The sequence below is a fragment of the Scyliorhinus torazame genome, chromosome 8 (genome assembly GCF_047496885.1).
Source record: "Scyliorhinus torazame isolate Kashiwa2021f chromosome 8, sScyTor2.1, whole genome shotgun sequence".
NCBI classification, from domain to species: domain Eukaryota; kingdom Metazoa; phylum Chordata; class Chondrichthyes; order Carcharhiniformes; family Scyliorhinidae; genus Scyliorhinus; species Scyliorhinus torazame.
Genome location: NC_092714.1, coordinates 62,516,641 through 62,535,742, shown reverse-complemented (window position 1 = coordinate 62,535,742; position 19,102 = coordinate 62,516,641). Strand labels below are relative to the sequence as shown.

The following is a 19,102-nucleotide window of genomic DNA, read 5'->3' as shown; positions in this document are numbered from 1 at the left end:
TGCGAGCCAAGTCGGGAGCGACACCCCGGATGTGGACTTCCTGGGGAAGGCAAAAAGACGTTCATGGGGTGTGTTGTTAGTGGCGGTGCACAGCAGTGACCGAATGGAGTGGAGTGCATCAGGGAGGACCTCCTGCCAGCGGGAGGCCGGGAGGTTCCTGGACCGTAGGGCCAGTTGGACTGCCCTCCATACCGTCCCGCTCTCCCTCTCTAACTGCCCATTTACCCGGGGGTTATAGCTTATCGTTCTGCTGGAGGCGATACCCCTGCTGAGCAGGAACTGACGCAGCTCATCACTAATGAAGGAGGATCCCCTGTCACTGTGGATGTAGGCGGGGAAACCGAACAGAGCGAAGATTGTGTTGAGGGCTTTGATGACGGTGGCAGACGTCATGTCGGGGCATGGGATGGCGAAGGGGAATCTGGAGTACTCATCGACCACACTGAGAAAATACGTGTTACGGCCGGTGGAGGGGAGGGGCCCTTTGAAATTCCACTGAGGCGCTCAAAGGGGCGGGAGGCCTTCACCAGGCGCGCATGGTCTGGCCGGTAGAAGTGCGGCTTGCACTCCGCACAGACCTGGCAATCCCTGGTGATTGTCCGTACTTCCTCGACGGAGTAGGGCAGGTTGAGGGCCTTTATGAAATGGTACAACCGTGTGACTCCCGGGTGACAAAGACTGTCGTGCAGGGTCCGGATTCGGTCTACCTGTGCGCTGGCACATGTACCTCGGGATAGGGCGCCTGAGGGCTCGTTGAGCTTACTGGGGCGATACAAAATCTCGTAATTGTTGGTGGCGAGCTCGATCCTCCACCTCAAGATCTTATCTTTCTTGATCTTGCCCCACTGTGTATTATTGAACATGAAGGCTACCGACCGTTGATCAGTGAGGAGGGTAAATCTCCTGCCAGCCAAGTAATGCCTTCAATGCCGCACAGCTTCAACGATAGCTTGGGCCTCTTTTTCGATGGATGAGTGCCGAATTTCTGAGGCATGAAGGGTGCGAGAAAAGAATGCCATGGGTCTGCCTGCCTGATTGAGGGTGGCGGCTAGGGCGATGTCTGATGTGTCTCTCTCTACTTGAAAGGGCAGTGTCTCGTCTACTGTGTGCATACCGGCCTTGGCGATATCGGCTCTGGTACGGGCAAAGGCCTGTTGTGCCTCAGTCGTCAGGGGAAAATGGGTGGACTGTATGAGTGGGCGGGCCTTGTCCGCATAGTTTGGGACCCACTGAGCGTAGTACGAAAATAACCCCAGGCAGCGTTTGAGGGCCTCGGGGCAGTGGGGGAGTGGGAGCTCAATGAAGGGGCGCATGCGGTCGGGATCGGGCCCCAGAACTCCGTTCTGGACCACATAGCCGAGGATGGCTAAGCGGGTCGTGCTAAACATGCACTTCTCCTGGTTGTAGGTGAGGTTTAGGAGAGTGGCGGTGTGGAGAAATTTGGCAAGGTTGGCATCGTGGTCCTGCTGATCATGGCCGCAGATGGTGACGTTGTCTAGGTATGAAAAGGTGGCCCGCAAACCGTACCGGTCGACCATTCGGTCCATCTCCCTTTGGAAGACCGAGACCCCGTTGGTGACACCGAAGAGAATCCTGAGGAAGTGATAGAGGCGGCCGTCTGCCTCGAAGGCAGTGTATGGACGGTTCGATTTACGAATAGGGAGCTGGTGGAAGGCGGATTTTAGGTCTACAGTTGAGAAGACCTGGGGCGAAATTCTCTGTAATCGGCGCGATGTCCGCCGACCGGCACCAAAAACGACGCGAATCAGCCCGGCATCACGCCGCCCCAAAGGTGCCGACTCCTCCGCATCTTGAGGGGCCGAGCCCTAACCTTGAGGGGCTAGGCCCGCACCGGACTGATTTCCACCCCGCCAGCTGGCGGGAAAGGCCTTTGGTGCCCCGCCAGCTGGCGCGGAAATGACATTGCCGGGCGACGCATGCGCAGGAGCGTCAGCGGCCGCTCACGGCATCCCCGCGCATGCGCAGTGGAGGGAGTCTCTTCCGCCTCTGCCATGGTGGAGACTGTGGCGAAGGCGGAAGGAGAAGAGTGCCCCCACGGCACAGGCCCGCCCGTGGATCGGTGCGCCCCGATCGCGGGCCAGGCCACCGTGGGGGCATTCCTGGGGCCAGATCGCTCCACGCCCCCCCCAGGACCCCGGAGCCCGCCCGCGCCGCCTTGTCCCGCCGGTAAGAGAGGTGGTTTAATCCACGCCGGCGGGACAGGCATTCTAGCAGTGGGACTTCGGCCCATCCGGGCCGGTGAATCGCCGGGGGGGGGCTCGCCAACCGGCGCGGTGCGATTCCCGCCCACGCCGAATATCCGGTGCCGGAGAATTCAGCAACCAGCGGGGGCGGGATTCACGCCAGCCCCCGGCGATTCTCCGACCCGGCGGGGGGTCGGAGAATCTCGCCCCTGGTACTGTGCAATCTGATTGACCATATCAGATATGCATGGGAGGGGGTACGAGTCGAGCTGCGTGTATTGATTGATGGTCTGGCTGTAGTCCACGCCCATTCTGTGTTTCTCCCCAGTTTTAACTATTACCACTTGGGCTCTCCAGGGGCTGTTGCTGGCCTCGATGATGCCTTCCCGAAGCAGCCGCTGGACCTCGGACCTGATGAAGGTCCTGTGCCTAGTGCTGTACCGTCTGCTCCTGGTGGTGACGGGTTTGCAATCCCAGGTTAGATTTGCGAAGAGGGAAGGCGGATCAATCTATAGGGTCGCAGGCCGCACACAGTGAGGGGTGGTAGGGGCCCGCCGAATTTCAGGGTTAGGCTCTGGAGATTGCACTGGAAATCCAGGCCTAGCAGTAGGGCAGCGCAGAGGTTAGGGAGGACGTAGAGGCGGAAGCCGCTGAATTCTACGCCCTGGACCATGAGTGTGACCGTACAGTACCCCCGGATCACCAATGGGATCCGGAGGCCAGAGGAGATTCTTTGATTGGTGGGGTGTACCGCGAGGGAGCAGCGCCTGACCGTATCCGGGTTGATGAAGCTCTCGGTGCTCCCGGAGTCCAGCAGGCAAGAGGTCACGTGTCCGTTGACTTTCATGCTGGTCGATGCAGTGGCCAGGTTATGCGGACGAGACTGGTCGATGGTCACTGAGGCGAGTCGTGGTCGGTCGTCGCTGGTGTAGGATGACGGGGAGCCTGGGGAACCCTGGTCCTGGAACGCTGGTGGTGCCCATGTGCCGTGGGGGAGGCAAGATGGCGGCACCTGAAGATCTCGAGGAGGACAAAATGGCAGCTGAAGATCTAGAGGAGTACAAAATGGCGGCGCCTAGGGGCCGCACGTGGCATGGGTTGAACAAGATGGTGGCGCCCATGGGCCGCACATCTTGCTTGGGGGGGGGACGATGGCAGCGCCCACTGGCCGCACATGGTCTGAGGGGGAGAAGATGGCAGCGCCCACTGGCTACGCGTTGTCCGGGGAGGTGAAGATGGTGGCGCCCATTGTCCGTAAACGAGGGGGGTGGGGGCGATAGCTGCGGCTGCACAGGCCTGGCACACCGCGGCGAAGTGCCCCTTCTTGCCGCAAGCCTTACAAAGGGCAGCACGGGCCGGGCAGCGTTGGTGAGGGTGTTTCTGCTGGCCACAGAAATAACATTGGGGACCCCCGGGGTTTGCTGGCTGGCGCGTGGCGCAGGTGTATTGGCTGGGTAAGGCCCCCGCTGGGGTGGCCGTCTGAGGGGTCCACGATGCGTAGGAGGGGTGGGCCGCGTGGCTGGGGGTGTAGGCCTGAACGTTGCACAAGGCGACCATCATGGAGAGCGCTACTTTCTTTGTCTCCGCTAGGTCGAGCATGGCCCCCTCTAACAGTCGCTGGCGTAAGAGGTCCGACCCAATCCCCGTAACAAACGCGTCCCATATAAGGAAGTTTGAATGTTCAGTGGCCGTAACAGCCTGACAGTCACAGTCCTGGACGAGTGGGATTAGGGCCCGCCAGAAGTCTTCTATGGGCTCACCAGGGAGTTGAGAGCGAGTGGCGAGTACGTGCCTGGCGAAGAGCGTGTTCGGCTTCTGAGCGTAATTCTCCTTGAGAAGCGTCATGGCTTCGGCGTAGTTCGGCGCGTCCTGGATTAGCGGAAAGACGCTGGAGCTCAACCTGGAGTACAGGATCTGTATCTTCTGAGCCTCCGAGACAGGGGTGGACGCCGAGTTGATGTACGCCTCGAAGCAAGCTAGCCAGTGTTGAAAGTCCTTTTTGGCGTCGCTTGGTTGCGGATCCAGCTGCAGGCGATTCGGTTTGATACGGAGGTCCATCTTTTGAAAATTTAGAGCAAATAATTGAGGCACGATCAATTGCACAAAGACTTGAGTTGGGTACAACTGAGGCTTTATTGCTCTAAGATGTGTGGCCTCCTACAGCAGCTGCTGAAATGGCTGCAGCATGGAGGACACACATATTTATACTCCGCCTACTGGGCGGAGCCAGCAGGCAGGGACTACCAATGTACCTGTAGTACAGGTCCTACCATACATCACCTAATAGAGGTGTAACAGTGGTTTAACACAAACTCATCTTCAACCTTTGACTTGGGTTGATGTCTCACCTTTTTCCCGGTCCTTTGATTCTGGTCCAGTTCCAACAACTGTGTCTGGTTCTCTGCAGTGCCTGTTGAACCTGCCGTGCAACTCGTGGCCATACCGCCCCTTTCTTCATTGACCTCCCCTCTCGCCACACTTTGGAGCTTAGTGGCACCTTTCTCAGCACACTCCACTGCCTGAGCTGTCTCGAGAGCGCTTTCCAACATTATACTCATTTCAGCCAGGGGTTTCTTTTGGATATTGAGGTTATGGATCCCACAAACCAGCTGGTCATGCAACATGTCACTAAGCGTGGTCCCGAACTCACAGTGCTCAGTGAGCTGGCGAAGCTTGGCTATGAAAGCAGAGGCGGACTCTTCATGGTATCTCACTGCAGAGTTATATTTATAACATTGGAGGATAATCGAAGGCCTTGGTTGGAGTGCTCTTTGGCCAATTTCACTATCTGGTCAAAGGTCTTCGAGTTGGGTGCCTCTGGAAACGTGAGGTTCATAATCAAATTATACTTTTGGAGCCCGCAAACTATCAGAGAGTATCACCTTCAGCTTGTCCTCACCTGTGACCTCATTCGCCGTAAAACATAGTGGATCCTTTCGATGTACTGATTCCAATCCTGAGCCCCTTGGTCAAACGGGTTTAGTTTACCTACGATAGGCATTTTCACTCATGGTTTAATAGTTCCCGACTCTTGTTGATGCGTCTTTCCTTTCTCAACTGCTCCTTCCTCCTTCTCAATTCACGCAGTATGGTCGGCTGGAATTGAACCTTTTATCTTGTTGCCAATGTGATGGCTTGAGACATACACTGGAGGCTTCCAGTAATAAACAAAGGGGTTTATTGTTGAAAGGTAAAGGCAGATAGATAACAGGCACAGAACTCAATATAACAGGTCTGATCACTTCAGCTCCAGGGTTCTCTCTTCCCGGATCCCTGCGCAAACTCCCTATTGGTTGGGGTTCGCGTGCTCCTACGACAGTGGCTCGCAGCCAGTCAGGTAGTCTGTCAAGCCCACCCCCTTAAAGGGGTCCTGCTACCACACCAGTTTTCTGCCCTCCACCCTAAACCTGTTGACTCTTGCTGGCATAGTGTACCATGGATGTTTACAAGTCTCCAGCACCTTTCCCAAACTACCATATATGAATCTTGGTTACAAGTTCCTGCAGACTATGCGAAGGAAAGAGGAACCATTACACCAAGTTAAGCACTGCACCTCAAGTCACTTTACTGACTGCATTTTCTCCTGCCTTGTAATACACCTGGGGCGTCATTCTCCGACCCCCCGCCAGGTCGGAGAATGGCCGTTGGCCGCCGTGAATCTCGCCCCCGCCGAAGTCTCCGGTACCGGAGATTGGGCAGGGGCGGGAATCGGGCTGCGCCAGTTGGCGGGACCCCCCGCTCAATTCTCCGGCCCGGATGGGCCGAAGTCCCGCCCAGAAATTGCCTGTCCCGCCGGCGTAAATTAAACCTGGTATTTACCGGCGGGACCAGGCGGCGTGGGCAGGCTCCGGGGTCCTGGGGGGGGCGAGGGGCGATCTGACCCCGGGGGGTGCCCCCACGGTGGCCTGGCCCGCGATCGGGGCCCACCGATCCGCGGGCGGGCCTGTGCCGTGGGGGCACTCTTTCCCTTCCGCCTCCGCCATGGTGGAAATGCGCATGCGCCGCATTTCCGCGCCAGCTGGCGGGTCAACAAACGCCATTTCTGCCAGCTGGTGGGGCACCTATGGGGCGGCGCGATACCCGTCTGATTGGCGCCGATTTAGGCGCCAGTCGGCGGACATCGCGCCATTGGGGGAGAATTCCGCCCCTTATTGCTGACTTAGTAGGGACTCAGCACAAACCAGGGACTGTACATTGACCTTTCCTGCTCCATATGGTTCAACAATACACCAAGAAGAGCACTTTCCAAGCAACAGATTGAGGGACATGTGCACTAAAACTTAGTTTTAGTTGTGTTAATGTATTCTCATAACACATTCCGTATTTGACAAAGATACCTTACCTGCTGAGCAGCAAATAACTTGCCCTGGAACTTGCTGATGACAGTGAACCCAGATGGAACCTGTCGGTCCTCATAGCATGCAACTGGAACCTTGAAATCCCTGGGATTGGCAAGTCCATTGGCTCCTAATGAAGATAATGAAATAAGAGTTAATGGCATAAATCTCTGAGAATGTTTGATGGGAGGATGGGATCGTTGTTATTGATATGGGGATTGACATTGCATTCGTTACTGATTGTTGTTTATTGTTGGGTGTAAATTTGGGAGAAAATGTGAAAAAGGAGGAGAATAAAAATATTTATAAATCTCTGAAAATAAAGGAGAGAATGCTCATTTGATATCGGGTGCTAAAATTCTTCTACTTTTTAATAAGTTCTATTTCCTCAAATATTTATTTCACGTGTTGTCTATTTCAGCTTGGAGGCACACTCTCTGTGAACACCCAGTGTAATTGGTGGAGGATGCCCAGATTAAGTTTGGAAATGTTGGTTTTGTTGTGATGCTGGTGGTAGCGTTAGTGCAGGATTAGTCGAGAAAAGGTTTCTGGAAGATTTGAAACAGTCCGAAATTGATTCTAAACAGTCCACCAACATAGAAAAATCTAGGTATAGTTCAGAAGAAATCGGTGAAAATCAATTTTAAAGAACTCTAAAACCAGTCAATGAAACCAATGAGTTCTAACTTAACAAAAACAAAGTAGTGCAGTTGCTTGAAATTTGAACTAAAAGCAGAAAATTCTGGAAATGTTCAGCAGGTCTAACATCATCTGTAGAGAGATAAAGAATGTTAACATTTCAGATCAATGAACTCTCAAATGGCCTCTGAACTGCTGAGTATTCCCAACATTTTCAAGTTTTATCTAAAACGCTATTGTGCTTGTTTGTCAAACTGAAACCTTGCCACATACCCTTGCGCCACTGTGTCATGGAGAATGGGTTTTGTTAAAGCCTAGGACTTAATATTTTGCAGTGTAAAATCTTTACCAATTGGTCCAAGATCAGGCAACTCAAAATGTCCTGCAAAGACCTCCAAGACGTAACCTCTCGACTCTTCAAAGACCTGCAGAGTGAACTGCATCCCTTGCTGAAAGAAAGATCCAAAGTATTCATGTTCTAGGTATCATTGGTTGTTTTTCACACAAACTATTAATATGAATGTCATGCAGGTAAACAGATCTTTTTTTCTAAAGTTCATCGTTAATCGTTGTGAAAACAGAAAAGTCTACAAATAGAGATTGTCCCAAATGCTTCGTGAGTCATATGGATGCAACCAGGTTACTAATATTAAAATTAGAAGTGCATGTGAAATACATCTTTATAATTTTATGAGTTATTAGCATAGTTTCTATGGTGGGACCTAGAAATTATCCGTGTATCAGGTTCATGATTCTGCTTTGAAAATTCAGCCCTTTGACTCTAAGTATGCAGAAAATTAAATTAAGAATCAGGTAAGTTGGTGACAGTGGCTTGTGGTGTATGAAACAGCTGCTCATTGTCCTGGTCAAAGACCCCTGGTTACCCTCTCCTTCCTGCAGAGGTTTTGAGATCATTATCCTCACTTTCAAATCCTTCCATGATTTTCACTCATTATATTTGATGGATCCTTGTGGTCATGGTCACAAACTTGTTGACTCAAACTCTGCACCTCAGACTATAGTTTTCTTCTTGTTTGCCATGTCCTCTGCTCAATCATTAGAGATTAACCCTCAACCACTACATCTTTCACAAGAATTCAGATTTAGCGCTGGCAATGATGGCAAACCTGTCATGTTCACCACCAGAGCGACTGCAACTTCAGGAGTTCATAAATGGGCAGAATTAAATGGAAATCCAGAATTTTTCTGATAATCTCTACTACTCTTCTCAGCCTTGAAAAACATATGACCATAAGACCTAGGAGCAGAATTAGGCCACTCAGCCCATCGAGTCTGCTTCGCCATTCAATTAGGGCTGATATTTTTCTCATCCCCATTCACCTGCCTTCTCCCCATAACCCCGATCCCCTTATTGATCAAAAACCTATCTATCTCTGTCTTAAAGACACTCAGTGATTTGGCCTCCACAGCCTTCTACGACAAAGAGTTCCACAGATTTACCACCCTCTGGCTGAATAAATTCCTCCTCATCTCTGTTTTAAAGGATCATCCCTTTAGTCTGAGATTGTGTCCTCTGGTTCTAGTTTTTCCTACAAATGGAAACATTCTCTCCACATCCACTCTTTCCAGGCCACGCAATATCCTGTAAGTTTCAATAAGATCCCACTCATCCTTCTAAACTGCAACGAGTACAGACCCAGAGTCCCCAACCGTTCCTCATGTGAGAAGTTCTTCATCCAGGGATCATTCTTGTGAACTTCCTCTGGACCCTTTCCAAGGCCAGCACATCCTTCCTTAGATACGGGGCCTAAAACTGCTCACAATACTCCAAATGGGGTCTGACCAGAGTCCTATATAGCCTCAGAAGTACACCTTCTAGCCCTCTCGGCATGAATGCTAACATTGCATTTGCCTTCCTTACTGCCGACTGAAACTGCACATTAACCTTAAGAGAATCGTGAACAAGACTCCCAAGTCCCTTGTGCTTCTGATTTCCTAAACATTTCCCCTTTAGAAAATAGTCTATGCCTCCATTTCTCCTTGCAAAGTCCATAACCTCACACTTTTCCACATTGTATTCCACCTGCCACTTCTTTGCCCACTCTCCTAACCTGCCCAAGTCCTTCTGAAGCCTGCCTGCTTCCTCAATACTACCTGCCCCTCTACAGATCTTTGTATCATCTGCAAACTTAACAACAGTGCCTTCAGTTCCTTCTTCCAGATCATTAATGTATATTGTGAAAAGTTGTGGTCCCAGCACCGACCACTGAGGTACACCACTTGTCACTGGCTGCCATCCTGAAAAAGACCCCTTTATCCCCACTCTCTGCCTTCTGCCAGTCAGCCAATCCTCTATCCATGTCAGGAACTTACCCTGAACACCATGCAGCACCTTGTCAAAGGCCTTCTGGAAATCTAAATAAATCACGTCCATTGGTTCTCCTTTGTTTAACTTCCTTGTTACTTCCTCAAAGAACTCTAACAGATTTGTCAGGCATGACCTCTGTCATGATATTCAGGTAAACATCATAGTACATACATACTGATGGACAGATCAACGGGCCAATCAACACACACACAACACCACAGCCAATCACAGGCAAAAGCATACACAGTACAAAACAGGGAACACGACACTTCCTGAGCATTCCAGCAGGAGACAGCTCAGGGCACAGAGCTCATAGCAAGCCACTCAGACATCCACCATGTGCCGAGTGCCACTACAAGATAGTATTAGGAATAGGTCCACAGATTCTAGTGTTATGATCGAACCTCAGTAACCAGTTTACCACTGTAAATAGATGTTAGCAATAAAGCTGAGTTGTACCATTTGCAACCGTGTTGGTTCGTCTATGTAGCAGAGTACCCAACACATCATAGTACCAGGAGTAACTGTGGGACCTACCTACGGATCCTCAGGAATCTGCCATCCTGCGCCATGGACACCGTCAGCACACCGCAGCCGCTACAAGTCGCTGGCAACCTCGGCGTTAATTGGAAGCTGTTCAAACAGCGCTTCCAGCTCTTCCTGGAAGCCAACGAAAAGGAGAGCGCTTCGGACACCAGAAAGATCGCCATCTTCCCCTCCACGGCAGGTCAACACGCCATCCATGTCTACAACTCCCTGGTGTTCGCGGAAGGTGAGGACAAGACCAGGTACAATACGGTCCTTCTCAAACTCGACCGACACTTCAACGTCGAGGTCAACGAGAGTTTCAAGAGGTATCTCTTCCAGCAGCGCTTGCAGGGTAAGGATGAGCCCTTTCAATCCTTCCTTACTCATCTCCATATCCTCGCGCAGTCCTGCGGTTACGACACCACCTCCGATTCCATGATTCGGGACCAGATCGTTTTTGGGGTCACCTCGGGCACCCTACGCCAGCAGCTCTTAAAAATAAAAGGCCTCACCCTAGTTTCCGCAATCGAAGCCTGTGTCCTGCATGAAAACGCGACTAGCTGCTACTCCCAATTTCAAGTGGCCGAATCGGCGTGGCAGGGGTCCTACGCAGCCGGATCGGCGAGGCAGGCGTCCTACGAGACTGAACTGGTCCAGGCGATCAAGTTCCTCCCGGCCCGCGGCCCGGCCGAGGTCGGCCATTTCACGCGCTTTTCGAGGCCTCCCGCGTTTGTGCCCGCCAAAAACAATGTCGACACAGAGGGACGTGATGCGCAGGCGCGCTCGACGCAAGACTGAACTGTGCATGCGCGGTGGCGCAATAAACGTCATGACGTCACGACGTGTGGCAACTGCGGAGCCGCACATTTAAAGCGGCAATGTCCCGCAAGAAACCAACAATGCCTCCGCTGTGGCAAGATGGGCCACTACGCTGCCTGCTGTCGAGCAGCTCAACCTGCCAATGTTCCCCAATTCCGATAACCTCGCAGGGACGTGCAGACCATTCAGCCTCCTTACTACGAATCGTGCCCAGACGATATCCAGACCAGTGACACAGACGACTGGGACGCCTTCCGTGTTGCGGTCATTGATGGGAACCGGATGTCTCCAGCCAGGACCCACCAGCCGTTGCAAGTGAACGCTGTCAATCCGGGTGATGAATGGTGTGCCACCCTAACGGTCAACCCGAATTCGTCGCCCACCGACTAGACTGGACTTATGAGCCTGTTTGTACATTGAACACATAATACCACTGTGTCAATATGTTTCTGTTCTTCCTTGTCGTTTCAGGAGTTCGTTTTTGTCGTTCAACATTTCCCCGTTCTTTGTTTATGGTACAACCTCGTTGTTATGTCGCACCCAACATTGCCCCTTGTATATAGTTTAGCCCCATGTACATGCTGTAGATATTGCACACACACACATTAAGCTGCACTCAGTACACATCTCTATTTATAACCACATAGGCACATGTTCTTGTACAAAAGGGGGGATGTCATGATATTCAGGTAAACATCATAGCACATACATACTGATGGACAGATCAACGAACCAATCAACACACACACAACACCACAGGCAATCACAGGCAAGAGCATACACAGTACAAAACAGGGAACACAACACTTCCTGAGCATTCCAGCAGGAGACAGCTCAGGGCACAGAGCTCATAGCAGGCCACTCAGACATCCACCATGTGCTGAGTGCCACTACAAGATAGTATTAGGAATAGGTCCACAGATTCTAGGGTTACGATCGAACCTCAGTAACCAGTTTACCACTGTAAATAGATGTTAGTAATAAAGCTGAGTTGTACCATTCGCAACCGTGTTGGTTCGTCTGTGTAGCAGAGTACCCAACACATCAACCTCCCCTTGACAAAGCCGTGCTGACTCAGTGCTATTTTATCATGCACTTCCAAGTTCTCCGCGATCTCATCTTTAATAATGGACTCTAAAATCTTACCAATGACCGAAGTCAGGCTAACCGGCCTATAATTTCCCGTCTTCTGCCTCCCTCCCTTCTTAAACAGTGGTGGTACATTCACCACTTTCCAGTCCTCTGGGACCATTCCTGCCTCCAGTGATTCCTGAAAGATCATCACTAATGCCTCCACAATCTCCTGAGCTATCTCGTTTAGAACCCTGAGCTGTAGTGCATCCGGTCCAGGTGATTTATCCACCTTCAGACCTTTCAGTTTCCCCAGAACCTTCTCCTTATTAATGGTCACTGCACTCACCTCTGCCCCCTGGTTCTTTTGAAGCTTTGGCATCCCACTGGTGTCTTCCACTGTGAAGGTTGATGCAAAGTAACTATTCAGTTCGTCTGCCATTTATTTGTTTCCGATTATTACTTCTCCTGCTGCATTTTCCAGTGGTCCAATGTTTATTTTTGCCTCTCACTTACCTTTTATATATTGAAAAAAACTCTTCCTATCTTCCTTTATATTACTTGCTAGCTTGCACTCATACTTCATCTTCTCCCCCTTATTGTTTTTTTAGTTGTCCTCTGCTCGCTTTTAAAGGCTTCCCAATCCTCTGGCTTCCCACTAATTCTCGCCACTTTGTATGCTTTTTCTTTAGCTTTTACACTGTCCTTCACTTCCCTCGTCAGCTATGGATGCTTTTTCCTCCCCTTAGCATGTTTCTTCCTCCTTGGGATGAATTTCTGTTGTGCTCCACGAATAACCCGCAAAACCCCTGCCATTGCTGTTCCACTGTCTTCCCTGCTAGGCTCCTTTTCCAATCAACTCTGGCCAGCTCCTCCCTCATGCCTTTGTAGTTACCCTTATTTAATTGTAATACCGTTACATCTCATTGCAGCTTCTCAATCTCAAACTGCAGGGTAAATTCTATCATATTGTGGTCACTGCTCCCTAAGGGTTCCTTCACCTTAAGTTCTCTAATCAAGTCTGCCTCATTACACATCACTAAATCCAGAATTGCCTGTCCCTAGTAGGCCCTGTCACCTGCTGCTCCAAAAAAACATCTCTTAGACATTCACAAATTACTTTTCTTGGGATCCACTACAAACCTGATTTTCACAGTCCACCTGCATATTGAAGTCCCCCATGTTTATTGTAATATTGCCTTTTTTACATGCCTTTTCTATCTCCTGATTTATTTTCTGCTCCACCTCCTGCTAGGGGGCCTGTATATAACTCCCATCAGGGTCTTTTTACCTTTGCAATTCCTCAACTCTACCCACAGAGATTCTATGCCTTCTGATCCTATATCACTCCTTGCTGTCGATTTAACTTCATCCCTTACTAACAATGCAACCCCCCCCCCCCCCCCCCCCGCCCCCTCTGCCCATCTGCCTGTCCTTTCGATAGGACACATATCCTTGTATATTTAGATCCCAGCCCTGATCCCCTTGCAACCACGTCAAAGTTATTTTCATGATGTCGTGTTGCTAAACTGGCAAAGTGAATAAGGAAAATTTGCCTATTAATATCAAATTGGATGATTAATGCAACAGGATTAGTATGTAATGATATTTCAAAAACAGGCTTATCTTCCAGTTTACCTGAATGACGCAAATCTCATTGGGTTCAACCAGCATCTTGCCAAATTCAGTGTTAATCAACAGGTTCCCTTTTTGGGGCACTGCAATCAAACAGGTATACAATAAAATGTGATAATCTTAAAAAAATATTTATACAGTGCTTCTTATTGTCAGTTTGGATAATATTATTTTACTTGCAACCCATCTTTCCCCCATTGTATTTTTCTTGTAGGTTATTCCCCTGCATGTTTTTCTGAAATCAGCAAAGTAGAAAGGTCAAGCCTGTATATTCCCCTGTAATTGTCATTGGTTTCATACCATTATCTAACCCAAAGTATGTTTGTATGTTCATATGTAAAGTCATGCAGTGACAGTAACTACATATGTTTAAATTCAGTCAAGGGATGTGGGCTTTCCTGGTTAGGCCAGCATTTGTTGCCCATCCCTAATTGCCTTTCAGAAGGTGGCTGCTTTCTTGAATTGTTGAAATCCGTGTGGTGTAGGTACACCCACAGTGCTGTTAGTGAGTGAGCTCTAGGACTTGGACCTCGTGACAGTGAAGGAACGGAGATATAGTTCCAAGTCAGGAAGGTGAGTGTCTTGGATGGGAAGTTTCAGATGTTGTTGTTTCCATGTGTCTGCTGCCCTTGTCCTTCTAGATAGTAATGACCGTGGGTTTGGAAGGTGCTGCCTAAGGATCCTTGGTGAGTTCCTGCAGTGCATCTTGTAGGTGGCATACACTGCTGCTACTGTCTGTTGGTGGTGGAGGGAGTAAACATTTGTGGGTGGGGTATCAATCAAGTGGGCTGTTTTGTCCTGGATGGTGTCAAGCTTCTTGAGTGTTGTTGGAGCTGCACTCACCCAGGCAAGAGGAGAGCTTTCCACTTCTCACTTGGCCTTGGAAATATCAAGCAAGCTTTGGGGAGTCTTGAGGTGAGTTACAGCCACAAGATTTCTAGCCTCTGACCTGCCCTTGTAGCCACAGTATTTAAATTGCCAGTCAGTACAATTTCAACAGTGGCAGCAGGGAGGGAACATTTAAGGTGGAGATGAGGTGCCAACCAACCAGGATACTTTGTCCTAGATGATGTTGAGCTTCTTGAATATTGTTGGAGCTGCACTCATCTCGGCAAGGGGAGAGTATTCCATCACACTCCTGACTTGTGCCTTGTAGATGGCGGCCAGGCTTTGGAGAATCAGGAGGTGCATTACTCTCAATTGATCCAACAGATTAGAATTAAGGGGCGAAATTCTCCCCCAACGGCGGGATGTCCGCCGACTGGCGCCAAAGACGGCGCCAATCAGACGGGCATCGCGCCGGCCCAAAGGTGCGGAATGCTCCGCATCTTTGGCGACCTAGCCCCAACATTGAGGGGCTAGGCCGACGCCGGAGGGATTTCCGCCCCGCCAGCTGGCGGAAATGGCGTTTGTTTCCCCGCCAGCTGGCGCGGAAATGCGGCGCATGTGCGGGAGCGTCAGCGGCCGCTGTCAGTTTTGCGGCGCATGCGCGGGAGCGTCAGCGGCCGCTGTCAGTTTCCCGCGCATGCGCAGTGGGGAGAGTCTCTTCCGCCTCTGCCATGGTGGAGGCCGTTGGGGAGGCGGAAGGGAAAGAGTGCCCCCACGGCACAGGCCCGCCCGCGGATCGGTGGGCCCCGATCGCGGGCCAGGCCACCGTGGGGGCACCGCCCGGGGTCAGATCGCCCCGCGCCCCCCCCCAGGACCCCGGAGCCCGCCCACGCCGCCTGGTCCCGCCGGTAAATACCAGGCTTGATTTACGTCGGCGGGACAGGCAATTCCTGGGCGGGACTTCGGCCCATCCGGGCCGGAGAATCCAGCGGGGGGTCCCGCCAACCGGCGCGGCCCGATTCCCGCCCCCGCCCAATCTCCGGTACCGGAGACTTCGGCGGGGGCGGGGGCGGGATTCACGGCGGCCAACGGCAATTCTCCGACCCGGCGGGGGGTCGGAGAATCTCGCCCCAGATTTCAAATCTGAAGGATCAATGTTCTGAAACATTGCACCAACTTTTTATCATTACTTAAAAATTGCCTTGCCCTTGTTAGCTAAACATGAATCCAAATTCGAATGGTGAAAGGGCAGTGTTAAGGATTATCACAGTGAGTCAAGGATTGGTGTTGGATCTTGACACACTTCTCAACAAACTGGGACTTGCATCTGGCTATGATTCATGTTCTACTACACAAAAAACTGGAAAGCAGTCATTTAACTCCATTTCCTGCAGTCATGAACAACACTAACTTAATGTTGTCCCACCATGGAATGTAGGACTGGCTGTGCAGTTGCTTTGATATGAAGTTTTGAGATTAAGTTGTGAGGTAGATGTTATGTCAATTTACCACTGGGTTAATTCAAGTTAATTTCATTCAAGTTATGATAATCTGGCTGAGTGTGTGAACTGACTTTATAAAGGGTTTCACTTACCCAGAAGCAAATCCCCATCTGAGTTATAAAAACTCCTGAAATACAAAATATAAGTGTGAAAGTACACTCTGATTTTATTAAGTAGGAAGTTATATTCAATTACTGGTCCCTGATCATCTAAAATGAGGTTAGGACAAAAGAATTGTATTAGCTGTTGGACCAATGAACCAATGTTCTTTCGACTGGTATTCTGCCGGCCAATCCCTGTTCAACACAGACTAATGCCAGGTAGTCTGAGACTAACTGAGCCAAATACATGTCCTAATGGCAATCTGTGCGGTGTTTGGGGCATTTTGTGTTGTGGATTCAAATGTTGCCGATACTAATTTAATTTAAAACCTTTTGCAGCTGTAAGCAATGTTCCTTCTAAACGTTTTTTGGGATGTGCGGGTAATAAAGGCCCTTTAAACTTTTAGATGGCCACACACGTACAATAATTTAAAGGGACCAAGTTGCGCACAGCCTGCGTGGTGTTCACCCAGTTTAGAGTGAACATTGCCTGTAAGACACAAGCTCCTTCATGTGGTTTGAAGTGCAAAAGATCCAGGCTGGTGTTTGAAGCTACTCTGCTACCTAATTCCTGATGCCGTCATCCTTTCTGACCTAGATTAGAACACGTATCCCAGAGATATTAAGCTAAGCAAGCAAATATCCAGGGGCTGAAATTCCTCTTTGAGCCTTTGCCTGTAAACCTGGCATGAGACTAGCATTGCCAAATATGTAACAGTGACGGGGTTACCTCAGTTCACTCATTTTACTTTGAGTTAAGAACCTGCACCCTGACTGACCATCAACGCTGTCATCTTCAGGCGGGGGAATGTGCCCGATGCATATATTTTCTGGTTCTGAACCAGAAAATTACTGGAAGCTCAGCTGTGGCACCTGGGTGCAGGCAAATCCCTTTACTTCTGACAGGGCTGGGCCCTCGGTCTTCCATGTAACAATAATTGCATGAGTAGGAAAAAGCAATTCAAGAGAAAAATAACAAAAACAAGGATTTTCTATCTTAACAAGAGGCATAAATGGAAAACAGTCTATGACAGTAAATGTTTCTACAGTTACATACTTATTCTCCATTGATGTGTTGCAGGCATAGATATGGATAGCCAAGCCACATCGGGACCTGATGTCTCCAGCTCCACATAATGTATGTAAACCCTGTCGAAAAAGAGTATCATTAAATAGCTGTGCTGCCAAATTGAAACAGAAAATACTTTGGTATAGACAGTTTATTCCCGAGAATAAGGAAAGACCCAAAACTGACTCAGCGATAAGTACGTTATGAATGACATATTCACACTGAAATAAGTTCACTGACTGATTACCATTTCACTTTATCCTACTTCAAAAAATATAAACAAGAATTATTGTCATATCTCTCCTGTAATTAAAGTGCAGTGTCTGTAATAAAATGAGAGAGATGGAGTGCGTGAATTTCATAGAAATTTCGTAGAATTTACAGTGCAGAAGGAGGCCATTCGGCCCATCAAGTCTGCACCGGCTCTTGGAAAGAGCACCCTACCCAAGGTCAACACCTCCACCCTATCCCCGCAACCCAGTAACCCCACCCAACACTAAGGGCAATTTTGGACACTAAGGGCAATTTATCATGGCCAATCCACCTAACCTGCACATCTTTGGACTGTGGGAGGAAACCGGAGCACCCGGAGGAAACCCACGCACACACGGCGAGGATGTACAGACTCCGCACAGACAGAGACCCAAGCCGGAATCGAACCTGGGACCCTGGAGCTGTGAAACAATTGTGCTAACCACAATGCTCCGATCTGCCCATTGTACAATAGTTTACAGCCATCTATTAAATAATATATTTAAAACCCTATGGGTGGGGTTCTCTGATAATTCAGAAGGGGGTGGGGTTCTCTGCTATCTGGAGTTCTCTGCTATGCGGGGTCTGTGATATTGTGGTTCCCTGCTAAGGCAGGGTTCTCTGCTATGCAGGGTTCTCTGCTATGAGGATTCTCTCTTATGGGAGTTCACTGATATGGGGCATCTCTTGTGGGGATTTGCTTAGCGGGGGGGGGGGCCAGCCACTGGACTTCATTATCAGACTGCCTGCTCAAAATAGCAACCTGATAGTGGGATTTGCGACGGAATTCCTTGCGATCCTCGCCAGGCATAAATTGCATGGCTGGGGCAAGTGAACTGCTCCTGGGTGCTGATCCCAGCATCAGTGTGAACCAGATGGAATTCAGCTCCGGCAGGAGAACATAGGGTGTGATTCTCCGAGGCTGCGCCGGTTGGGAGAATCGCCGATCACGCCTTTATATTGTGCAACCCCGCTCCTAGCCCCCCGGGGGCGGGAGAATAGGGGGCTGGGAGCGGGCTCCGACGCCGGAGTGAAACACTCCGGTTTTCACTCCGGCGTCGGGACTTTGTCTCACTTTGGGGGAATCGCGCCCATAGTCTCCCAAACAGAGGGCGGGATTCTCCACTCCCGCGCCGAAGTGGCCACGACGTCGTGAACGCCGTCGAGGTTCACGACGGCGCGGAATGGCCCCGATCCCGACCGATTCAGGCCCTGACAATGGGCTAGGATCGGGGCCACATCATCTACACGCCTTGTCGCCCGCGTAAAGGCGGCACCGCATAGATGACGCGGCCGGCGCCGCATAATGGGTGTCATCCACGCATGCGCGGGTTGGCCGGCGCCAACCCACGCATGCGTGGTTGCCGTCCTCTCTAAGTCCGCCCGCAAGAAGATGTCTGACGGATCTTGCGGGGCCGCGGAAGGAAGGAGATCCTCCTTCAGAGAGGACGGCCCGACGATCGGTGGGCACCGATCGCGGGCCACCCCACATTTGAGGTACCCCCCGGTGCAGGATCCCCCCTCGCCCCCCTAGCAGGCCGCCCCACCAGCGTTCACGCACCGTTCACGACGGCAGCGACCAGGGGCGACATTCTCCGACCCCCCACCGGGTCGGAGAATCGCCGGGGGCTGGCGCGAATCTCGCCCCCGCCGGTTGCCGAAGTCTCCGGCACCGGATATTCGGCGGGGGCGGGAATCGCGCCGCGCCGGTTGGCGGGCTCCCCCGCTCGATTCTCCGGCCCGGATGGGCCGAAGTCCCGCCGATAAATTGCCTGTCCCACCGGCGTA

At 50.8% G+C, this 19,102-nt stretch overlaps 1 protein-coding gene across 2 annotated transcripts in view; it reads right to left on the bottom strand.

The window, feature by feature from the left end:
- The window catches only part of hgd (homogentisate 1,2-dioxygenase), an 81,420-nt gene that overhangs the window by 31,715 nt on the left and 30,603 nt on the right, over positions 1–19,102 (bottom strand). For both annotated transcript variants that reach the window (XM_072513718.1, XM_072513717.1), the window contains exons 6-10: positions 17,051–17,142; positions 15,985–16,019; positions 13,566–13,645; positions 7,530–7,629; positions 6,547–6,671 (exon numbers count right to left, since the gene is read on the bottom strand). In XM_072513718.1, coding sequence (XP_072369819.1) covers positions 6,547–6,671; positions 7,530–7,629; positions 13,566–13,645; positions 15,985–16,019; positions 17,051–17,142 — 432 coding nt within the window. The remainder of the gene's footprint in view (positions 1–6,546; positions 6,672–7,529; positions 7,630–13,565; positions 13,646–15,984; positions 16,020–17,050; positions 17,143–19,102) is intronic.